This window comes from Balearica regulorum, chromosome W, assembly GCF_011004875.1.
Source record: "Balearica regulorum gibbericeps isolate bBalReg1 chromosome W, bBalReg1.pri, whole genome shotgun sequence".
Taxonomy (NCBI): domain Eukaryota; kingdom Metazoa; phylum Chordata; class Aves; order Gruiformes; family Gruidae; genus Balearica; species Balearica regulorum.
In genome coordinates, this window is record NC_046219.1 from 17,274,724 (window position 1) to 17,286,572 (window position 11,849).

Here is an 11,849-nt window from a genome sequence, read left to right on the forward strand (position 1 = left end):
TTGGCTCTTTGCACGCTGGGTGAAGAACCCAGATTTGGGACAACGTACATAACAAGAGACAGGAAAAGTGATGGTGATTATTGGAATGTATTGGGAAGTATAGGACCTGGGCATGATGTAGATGATACGGAGTAAGGGGTGGATACTGTCCTGGCTTCAGCCAAGATAGAGTTAATTTTTCTTTCTAGTAGCTGGTATAGTGCTGTGTTTTGGATTTAGTATGAGAATAATATTGAAAACATACTGATGTTTCCAATTGTTGCTATGTAGTTGTATCTGTGTTGTCCCAAAACTGGGGGTTCATTTATGCGGTGTGCAATACGTCAATATACACACAGAGCAGAGATATTTTATTGCATATTTGCACAGATATGGGTGTCTGTCCCAAGACAGCACACCAAGGCACCAAATCAGTGGTTATTTATACATACAACATTAACATATTCATCTTTCTAATACATATGCATTGTTATTCTCTTAAATGACTGGGTTAGATTTCTTCGTCTAGCATGCAAACTAGAACGCATGCTCAGTTCTTTTCTCCGCCTTTATCTTTTGAGTAGGTGGTATAATTGGGGTAGGTGGTCCATGGGGCAGTGGTCGTGATCTCCCCCTGTTGGAATTACCTTTCCCTTAATTTCCTGGTACTTTTGGCAAGTCCACATGGTTCTTCAAGGCTTGTTGGTCAAACTAATAATTTATCAGTTGCACTTCTACTTCTTGACAACCACATCTTCATCAGTACATTGTTTGGATAAACATTAACACAGGGGTAGGACTATACAATGATTGCCCTTAGCAGCAATAGTCCTGGTTACTTTTGATTTTGCAATATCATCTACACTAAGTCAAGGGCTTTTCAGTTTCTCACACCCCGCCAGGTGCACAAGAAGCTGGGAGAGCATAGGCAGGACAGCTGACCCAGACTGGCCAAAGGGATATTCCCTACCATATAATGTCATGCTCTGTATATAACTAGGGAAACTAGCCAGGAGGCAGAATCGCTGACTGGACATCAAGCTAGGTTTTGGGTTGCTCTTTTTTTCTTTTTTCTGTGTGGTGAGTAAATGCATTTGTGCATCACTTGTTTTGTTACTACTACTATTATTGTTATTCTCTTCCTTTGTTATCCTATTAAACTGTCTTTATCTCAGCCCAGGATTTGTTTGGGTTTTTTTTCCCCCCATTCTCCTCCCCATCCCCTTGGGGGATGCATGGTGCTTAGTTACTGGCTGGGGTTAAAGCACAACAACTTGAAATAATAATTTAAGAATTTAACTGTACATCTTCAGGAACTGAGATTAGATTCTATTTTTCACATTCAGGATGTAATAGAAAACAACTGTCTAAGCTCCATCTCCCTGCAAGAACATAACTTCAGCTGCTATCAGTCATCTTTATTGTGCCACATACATGCAAAAATCAATGAAGTAGATGATATAAACTATTTCTATTTGTCTCCTTGAAATACAGCAAGAAGTAGTTTCCTTTTTCCTTGGATATCCAAGCAAGCTACCATTGGAATTGTCTGTATTGACAGTTTATGCTCTATGTTGGAGAAACAAAACAGTATACACATCTGCAGAAGACCCAGGACACTTACCTTCTGTTTTTCCCCCAAAATGAGACAGCCACCTCTAAACTGTATAGTATTGATATAAGCTGCAGAATAACATGCATGCTTCTTTGTATCTGAATAGAGAAGAATTACCATAACTGAATTGGTTATTTATTATCAAGAGAACAAAAAGCAGTGCTTACTGAGGAATGCCAATTACTGGCCAAAACTGACTTATGGTAAACTCTCTAAAGTCCACTTTTCAGAAAATTCTACTTTTTCCTGCATGGAGACTGGGAAATAGTGTAAAATACTTTCAAGATTAAAAACAAACCATTGTTGTTTACTAGTACTTTTCAAATATGGGAAAGGCATTTTCTATTTAATTAGTGAGCAGTTAACTTCCTAGTAAAAGCTGTCATAGCAGTGACTTATGTAAGGAACAAACAGTTCCTAAAGCAGAGCTGTTTACAAGAGCAAATTCAGCATCTAACATCTTTGGAATCCTCTTTTAGAATATTGGAGGAATAAAGGCCCAATATTCCTTTTTCTTCCTGCCAATACAGAACACCACCACACTTTCTTTTGTTGTTGTTTTGAAGGAGCCTAGAACTCTTGTAGCTTTCACTCTGTCACCAAAACCCAAACCACAAGCTAGCTCTTTAGAAGGGCATTCTTATTCAGCAGTTTGCTGTAATCCAGATTTAAGGCATCATGTGTTTGACAGTCACAAGACAGAAGTAGCTCATAAATAGTTAAACAGTTCTTAACAGTAGGCTATCTGGACTCAAGCTTAAAATAATTATCTAGTATAAGGATATTCTACATTACCATGGGTAAATAAAGAAATTGACTCTTAATTTTTTCTATTACCTCATTTTTGCATGTGTGTGTGTGAAGCGTGGAATATGGTAGGCAATTTCTCCCCTGTTCAATCCTTAATTTGTGATAATTTTATTTAGAGGAATTTAAATCTGATGCAGACTCAATCCAACTTGAAAAGTACAGTTACACTAAACTAATTTGTTGAGCAAGAATGCAAGACTTGCAATATTGTACTGTTTCATCATATCTGCTTCAATTGATGCTATATACACCACCACAGTTCATAGTTAAGACAGAGACTAAATCAGGGTAAACAGATATTCAAACTAAGCTAGCAGATCAGCAAGCATCTTTGACCAGCCTGTAAGAGGTCCTACTAACCAGCTCTTAGCTGTCATCCTGACAACTATTGTAAAACTCCAACATAGTGGTCATTTAGATACTTGCTCAAATGCTGGTAAACATATCCCTTCTCTCAATCACTGAAACAGTTGTTTTTTTAGTTTTAGATTAGATGGTATCTTTGAATACTAAATTACATGTTGCCCTACAGCCAAAAAAAAAAACAACAACAAACCACAAATGATTTTCTGAAGCACTGTAAAACCTATATTCCAAGTTGGATACCCAACTCCCTTTCAATGAATTATTTTCCCTCCCTTAACCATCCCAATCAAATGGTACTGAAAGAAGTAAGCAAGCATCCATTCTATTTAATTCAGTGATACATCAGGCTGACAGGTCTGTCTCCAGTAAAAAAAAAAAAAAACAAACAACTTCCCAATCAATTTATTCTTGTTAGCCATCTGCATTAATGGAATTTTACAATTTGTTTTGAACATGAATTAAGTGTTTTCCTCCTTCTAATTTAGTTTTCCCAGCATCAGTTTAGACCTCTTGCAAAGATGGAATAGATAAGTTGAATGAATGAAACTTCTGAATGGAATGCAATTTAAGTACAAGGCTTCCATGGACCTATAAAAGGGAGCAAAAAAAAGTCATCTTTAGTAGTAACAAACTCAGGCTGAGCAGCTAATGGAATGAGCCTCTAGTGACATTTTACTAAAGCAGCTGAAGGTTTTGTATGTTGCTGTGGGGCAGCTCATGTTGAACAGGCCTGATGCAATAAGCTACAGAAAGACTTAAGAACATGCTATCAGACAGCTATAGTAGGAACCTGTGAGAAAATTTTTAGCAGGCTCTGAACTTCTAGTGTCAACTAGACCATAAGATTGAGTTATGGAGGACAGAATCAACAGCCACACTGATGTTAGCTTGCTATGAAGAGTTGCTTCTTTTTAATATCATTAGGTAACATAACTTGAGATACTACAGTTTTATATAAGTGTAACATCCATAAGTTTCTACATTTCCAGTTTGAGACAAATACAGAAAAAAAGCTATGAATTTAAGTATTACAGAAAGTGCAAGAGAAGTTTATATACAGGACTAATTGCATGACTGGCTGAATTTGGTACTAAGGCTGTCTTCAAGTTGACTTTCTTAGTTCTCCAGTTCAGCAACTGCTTAGGCATTTGATTTAACAATACTATTTTAAGTTTATACTTAGCATTAACAGAAAAACCTCTGATACATCAGCCATCACCACTTGCCAAGAATGTAGCTATTAGAGTCAGTTAGTAATAACAGATCTCTAAATCAGTTGATTAAGAGGTTCTTTAGAAAAGGCACTGTTTTTAAGAGATTGAGGACTACCTCACATTAATGGCACAGAGTTGGTACATCTATTCACAAGGAATCTAGGCATGGAGTAGAGCCATCATTGTCTTTCTGCTGTCTAACATACTGGAAACATGCCACATTACACCACATGACAACTCAAACTGAGCAACATTAGGGATGTTCACTGATATACACATGCAAGAAGCTTAAAAAAGCAATCCTAGTAGATTTCCCTCCTTGAAAAAGGCCAGATTAGCACCAAGACAACAGTTAGTGTCCATGACTACCTCAGTGTTCTGCCAGAAGTGTTTCAGCTTATCTGACCCTACAGTGTAGGCCTCTAGTACTCAGGACTCTAGCAGTTCTGTTACAGACCCCACAGTTAGTTAGTGCCTTTATTACATTTATGGCAGAATGCTACTTTTACCATTAGTTAAATGGACAAGTATTGATTTCCCCTACCACCATACAGTTTACATCTTTGTGGCTCAGAGACCAAGTCATATGTCCAGTGATCAATTAGGAGTAGTGTCCACTTAACTTTACAATTGGCTGCTGTTGTGATAACATGCAACTGACCTAGTTGTTTAAGGTGTGGAGTTTTAGCTACCAATTCAATTCCCTTATGTGAAGGCAGCATTTCTTCCCCAGGTACATTCAATTCCTATATTTTAGGACAGCAAGTGCTACAGAAAGAGGAATTGTGGTGACCATATTTACAAGATGCACAACAGTGTTGCTAAGCTCTTCTGTGGAAGATTGCAAATTAACATCCACCAATTTGAATTTGGGTCTTCAGCATGAGTCAAACTTTCCATTTGCTTTGCCCCAAATTATCATCTTCATGGCATGTTCTTTGAGGGTTCATGTTTCAATCCACCTGGACACATTTTAGATTAAAGACATCATGGAACAGCAGCAAGAGTTGCAGACAGCAAAATGAAACATGTTGAGAAGAGGTCCAGTTATTCTATTTGTCCTTTTCTGGTTATGCCTAGCATGATGAAAATGACTTAAGGTTAGGATGGCTATAAGTTATAGTTTTATTGCTTAAACTAGCTTAGAGCTACTAAGAGAACAAAAACTAAAGCAATGAATAGCAACACTTCTGTTAGAGGCTAGACAGTATTTCAGGTGAAGACTTAGACGTGTAGCAGAAGAAAAGATTTGCTAGTTTGACAGTTCATGTTCTCTAGTCAGTGGTAAAAAAGTTTGAGTTACATTAGTTTCTAATGACAAAAGCTCTGCCAGGCTTTATCCTGTTTTTACTGCAATTCACCCAGAGTACAAACCCACAATATTTAGGGGATTAAACTTCAGAAAGCTGTATAGGGCACTGTGTACTAACACTCTCCTGAAGAGATATCCGAAAGATTTGAGTCGCCCTTCTGAGTTTTTTCAGCATGTTTACTCATTAACTTTCCTCAAGAAAGGGAGATCTAAATCTATTGTGGCCTTGAGATTTAAGTACATGGAAGAATAAAATCTTTATTTTTAAGAAAGTGAAGCCAGCTAAGGCTTAGCTAGAATGCAGCTATATACAAGTCTGAATAGAGGTGCTCTAGCTGAAGTGTTCTTCTAGGGACTGTTTGCCATACTTCAGGGGAGCATTAAAGTTAAGCCAGCATAGTTTTTTAGGTAGCTCTTTGCCAAAGGTTTTCCAAATCAGAGAATTAAGTAGGTTATCTTATTAGTGGAAGACTTACCTGATCTATGCAAATGGGTTGCCAAAAGAATCACCAGGTGGTTTCTGAAATTCCTTCTAAGAAAGAGAGATCATAGGCTGTTAGTGGATTTCCAGGTTTCATCAGGTTTATTCTACATGTTTGTATCAGTTCCCATTCCAAACACCTTCTGGAAAGAGAATACTGCAGAGTGCCTGCTAAATACACATTAACTGTACTGCTTTAACAAGCAAAAAGGGCTCTAAATCCATGATAGCATCTATCCTAGTCTGAGGCAAGGTATCTTTCAGAAAAGCCATGTGTGCTTAATGAGCACTCATTTGGAGCTGAGCCAGTATAGTCACGACAAGGTCTGTTTTAGTCAAATGCTAGATGCCTTAAGTCAGCATTCCAGAATTGATCCAGTGTTTCCACCAAGACCTTCAAGTGGTGTGTCCCAAATGGAGTGATGTGGTAAAGCCACTGCCTCCCCCAGGGGGTACTGAACATGGGAACCTCCCATTTGTTCAGCTAGAGAGCTGCACAGTCCACACTCAGTCTACTCTGCAGAGAGGTAAGCATAGCCAAAGTGAAAGACTTCTGCAGTTATGTTATTTTACAGTCTTTTGTAGAAGCTCCCAATATAGGGCTGAAGAACTTCATGATAGGGCTTGCAGCTTGGGGAACTGGTTACAGACTCAAGGAGGGGGGGAAGTGGTGTGGGGTGGTGTTTGGGGTTTTTTTTTATTACTTACAGATGAGGCACTGAAAAGGTCTGGTTTAGCTTGACTTTCAAACAGGCCATCAACTGGCAGCACGGTTTTTTGGGGAACAAGCTTTGGTGGTTCTAGGGAAGAGACACACATAGTGCTATATCACTAAACAGCTTTAGCAAGTACTCAGCTCTGTCTGTATAGCAACACCAAAGCTCATCTAATTAGGTGCACAAAAACCCATACAGAAGTTGCTTTGAGTGGCCTGCTTGTCCCTCAGTACACTTAAGCTAGATGGGACTAACACTGTACAGACCTAGTTTACCTCAGTCTAGTCAAGTAGACTAGACACTAGATATCAATGTTTGGCCACTGACATTGGTCAATTCTTCAACATTATTAGGGGAGAGAAATTTTTAGTTCTAATGGTTACTGAAACAGGGTTGAAGGACTATCAGAAAATAAGAGTGATCAGACATCCCACTGCCTGAGCAGCTATCCAAGCAGAAAAGATTTTTTTCAGTCATTTTGGCAGATAGCTTACGAGCTTCTATGTCATCATGATCTGTACTATTTTGATGAATGCCTACTTTACTACTAAAATAATTGCTGAAAGATCCAGAAACACCTGAAAGGCTTTGCTGCTGCTCTCCTCTCCTTGCTGGCATTGCAGGTGGCTTTGTCAGCTGGAAGTCTTTGAACATTTCCTTGACATCCTTCATCTCTCTATCACCAAGTGGATCCAGAGCAATAAAAGCATCACTCTCTCTCTTGGATAGCTCCTTCTGAGGTGCAGTTCTAGGTGGTGGCTGAGGTGGGCTAGTTATTGATATGGAGGGCAGTACAGATGAGATCTGAGCAGGTAGTGTTGAAGATGGGAACACACTACTCTGGATTTACAGCACTGGATGGCTGTGCCCATGAAGTAGTTGGAACTTGTGCTGGCTGCACCCAGAGACCAGAGATCTGAGAGGCTGCTGGACCAAAAGATGCAGGCTGGCTCCAGCTTGGCATTGCTTGAGTACCAGAGGGAGGTGGTTGAGTAAATCCTGTAGGCTGAGCAGGCATCATAGACACAGGAAATACTGATGCAGCCTGAGTGAAGGCAGATGTCTGTGCACTCCATGGTGATGAAGTTACCGGCAAGCCACCTGGGGTGAGATTGTTGTTACACACCACTTCAGTGATCTGAAGACCTCAAGGAGGAGTGTATCAATTCCACCAAGGGTACCAGCAAAACATTTTTCATGTGCTGTTTGCAAAAGACTGTTGATTTACACTTAAAGTGAAGTCATTGGAGGGGGAGAGAAGGGGGTTAACATTTTTTTACTTGGCTCCATTTTGGTCCTGGAAGAACAGAATTGAGGTTGATAGAACAGGAGTAGGAACATACATTTATCACTTCTGTGCTGGGACTAAGTATTTACCATATAGTTACTTCTGTGTAAGCGATTACTAAGACTCTGCAGCAGTGCTACCCTGGCCTCCCAAATTGTGCTTGGCACACTTGAACCTTGTGTACCTGAAGCAGCAAGCTGCTGTTAAAGTTTAAGCAAAAACCCCTGTTCCAGTTAAGGATGCAAAGTTTAGGGCTCTATTCACAGAATTTAATAGTTTGGGGCAGACAGCACGTGGGTTAAAGTGCAGGGCACTGCACATGAAGTAAAGGACAACTAGAACCCCTGTATTGGTGTTAACAGATATCTTAGACCAGAACAAGAGCTTCACTTTGTGAACTAACCTAGACCAATCAATGGAGGTACTGTAGTAGGACTTGTTTTGAAGAGGTCCAGTGGATTAGTTGGCACAGATCCTGTCTGTGCCACTGAGGTCAAGCTGAGGCTCTTTGTAGTTACCACAAACAAATCTGAGCTAAATAAGTCATTCGATGCAGTCTAGAAAGAAAAAAGCTGTTGTGAGATAGCATGGCAGAACACATGCTAGCTTGATCAAGACCCACCAGTTCAGAGCTACAAGCTTTTATTTCAGCTACAACAGAATTTTGATGCATCCTTTAGAGACAAAGCATAAGAGTTTCAAACCTCACCATTTTGTTCATACCTACCGAGATGCATGGTATTAAGTAGGTATAATATACAGTAGTTACAAGTCAACATCAGAAGAATAAGATTTAAAGTAACCAAATTATTTGCTAGCATAATGAGCTCTCTCCTCTCCTCCCCTCAACATTCCTGCTCAGTCTGAAGTGAGCTCTGCAGTTGTGGCAAGGTCAGCAACTGAGTTTTGCATCATTTCAGTGTAAGACAAATGCAACTGACCTAGAGCCACCCCGCGTCTAATTAGGCAAGTCATTGAGATTGCCCTCAGTAAGCAGGTACTGCAAAACTACATAGGTTTCTGTAAGCTAGTATTAGTACCTCATTATTATGAGGCCACAGGCTGATGGACATACAACTATCATAACAGGTTCTGACATTACATCAAGTGTCAATATACATTGTGGTATACTTACCAGACCTTTACAGAAGTATGGCAGCATTAAGGAAGAAAGTATATGATTTAGTGATCATAGCTACTATGAAGCATTCATGAATGTTAGAATGTACCATGTCTGCAGAGAGGTTAGAGTAAACACGGCAGGTGAAAGTAGATGTGCTGTGAGGCTGTTTAGCCAGTTACACAGTATGAAGAAAAAGCTTCCTTCACTTAGCTTCTTTAAGTAACAGCATGCATATCACCATTAATTACTTGAACATTGTTCACCTTGACAGACCTCCTTCCTCTTCCTGGCTTGGTACTTTGTGGTGGTGGACTAATTGTTATAGACTCATGTGACATGAGCTGGATATTGCTTTCAGAATCCAGCTTTTCTCCATTCTGCAGAGATACTCCTTTGGAAGGACCTTCCACAAACAGGTTTGATAAGGCTTTAAGAAAGCCATTCTGTTCTCTCTCTGGTACCCCATTTGGGGTTCTTGCTGCAGGCAACTTACTCTCAAATGGCCACTGGTTTGTTAGTGCTTCTTGTTTGCCAGTTCTATTAGAAATCTGGTCAAACTGTTTACCAAAGTAAAGTAGTTACTATCTCCATTTGAAGCACCATTACCCACCAATGTCAAGGTACTCAGACTTTCCTTCTTCTGATCAGGAGATTTTAGAGAATCAAATGAAGGCAGTGCAGGTTGGTGTGGCTGTGCAAAAGGATCATCACTGAAAGGGTCTGGATTAAGTGTGGGAAAGAAGCTGAGATTGGTAGAGAAAGAACTTTCAGGCAAGAAGTGTGGCTGTGGCTTTAGTTGTGGAAGAGAGGTTGTGATGCTATTCAAGACATTGAGGCACAGAGCAGCTGCGTCAGCATCTAAGAGCAGGACAAGTCCTCTTGTTCAGGCACTATTTTTAGCTCAATCAGTGAATCTTGAACAGATCTCACTGTTTACATCATCCTCTCCTAATCAAGGGGTTTAGACATGCAACTGCAGGAAGAGCCATTTCAAGGAGCTATCACTTTTGACAAACAGTACAGCTGCAGCAGTCTAGAGCTGCAGAAGTCCTTACTTATCAGCTAGACAAGTTTGTGTTAAAAACAACTAGCAGCAAGTTAAGAGCTTTTCTACAGCTTTGCTAAGCTTGTAGGCTGGCAAGCAGTATCCCATGGTGAAAAGCTCAGAGAACAGACTCCACTCCAGAGCACATACAGAAGGATTTTGTACTTGATCTACAATAGTGAAGCCAGTACAACATAGGACTCTGATAAACTAATAAAACAGGCTTAGGAGAGGGTGTTACAGCTATTACTGAAGTAATAACATGCTCCAAAGAACCCTTCAAGTCTCACCTGTAGTGGGTCTAAATCTGCCAACTTCTCCAGGAGGGCAGGCAAGGATGTATATGAAGTTAACAGCTTTGAAGCCTTGGCTCTTCAAGTCATTTTAATTACTATTATAAAGACATTATAATGACAAGCTAATAAATGATAAATATTTAACTTAAGGTCATGTCATTTAGGAAGCTGCATAATACTCAGCAGTAATTCCAAATACTTGTTTCCAGTACTGCTTATGCACAGCTTCTCTTCATAGAGATGGACCCTGCATATGGGTTTTCCCCATATAGAAATCCTGTAACAGAAAGATCAGAATCCCTTCCGAAAGTAACTCTAGGAGGACCAGACCTACCATTCATTGGCCCCAGAAACTGTTGCACAAGACAAAGCATTGTAAGAACCGAGCTAGTGCAGTTCTAACATCTTTCCTGCTAATTCTGAGTGAAGCTCTGGATATCTGACTCAAGAATTAACATTCTCACTGACAGTAACAGGCCACTGTACAGGAAAGCCCATGATAACACCTCCATTCATCTCACTAATGACTTCCATGGTGCATGAACATGTTAAGCAAGATGAATCATAGTAAGCAAGGCTAGAGTGTTTTTATTCTGGACTACAGAGAAGCTGAACAAGATAAAAGCCACTTGTGACAGACAATTCCTACTGCCCTTCTCTAGGAAGAGAGCCAATCCATCTGTGCTGATGTTCCCCTACACCTCATAGGGCTACTAGCAAAACACTATACCCTTATCAGATATTAAGTGTTTACACAAAAGCATTACTCATAGTAAGTGAAAAAGGGCCTCTGATCCATACCTGTTGTGCTGTTTTTATTGCAAAAAATTGGTGCTGGCCTTCTCCACAAATATAGCCAAAGGCACGATTATCTGTTACATCCCGAGCAATAAAGGAGACTTTGTTTACTGGATGCTCATGCTCTGTGACCTAGAATGGGGGTAGAAATTAGTTTAAATTGCAGGAGACATAATAGCTGCTCTTCTCTATAGTTAGAATCAAGATTGTTAGAAGGCTCCAGTTCAAGACTCAGATTTATCAGGCTTTGACTAACCACAATAGGATGTAGCTATCTTTAGCTACAGCTTTACAACCCATTCCACAAGCCAATTCTTATATGCAGAAGAGGGGCATGATACTATTAATTAATCTAGTTCAGATTGGCTTAACTTCCAAGCACTTCACTTGCTTCAAGACAATGAGTCATATTTTACCCCAGTTTTCTCATCTATTATCTTGATACCAGAGAGGGAGATGTTCACCCAGATCTTCTGTTTGTGTTGACCTTGGGAGCGGGCTGCCACTGCCATTCCCTGAAGAGGATGAACATCAAAGTATTGATGAGACTTCTGTTAAACTGAGCTTCAACTTGTTTCCTTACATTTTTCATGAGCCCATGGCTGTGACTGTACTAGTGCTAATCTAGTTATCCCTATACAACTGTACAATTAGAGCAGCATTCTTCTTGCAACATATGCCTGACTAGGTTAGAAGTGATACCTCAGAACTAGATTGTTTCCTCTGTAAAAGTGTAGGAGCTTTAAAGCTTCCTATCTTAGTTCACAAAACTGCTGCAGTAGCAGCATCCTTACCAGCTTTCATGG

General features: G+C 39.9%; 1 protein-coding gene across 1 annotated transcript; it reads right to left on the reverse strand.

Moving 5' to 3' along the window:
• Positions 1 to 3,076: 3,076 nt before the first annotated feature.
• Positions 3,077 to 9,893, reverse strand: LOC142599311 (disabled homolog 2-like). The gene is given in 7 exon segments (XM_075739182.1): positions 3,077 to 3,358; positions 5,773 to 5,828; positions 6,486 to 6,577; positions 8,185 to 8,338; positions 9,168 to 9,476; positions 9,479 to 9,762; positions 9,872 to 9,893. Coding segments are annotated over 6 exon segments (912 nt in total). The 3' UTR covers positions 3,077 to 3,358; positions 5,773 to 5,777.
• Positions 9,894 to 11,849: the final 1,956 nt, after the last annotated feature.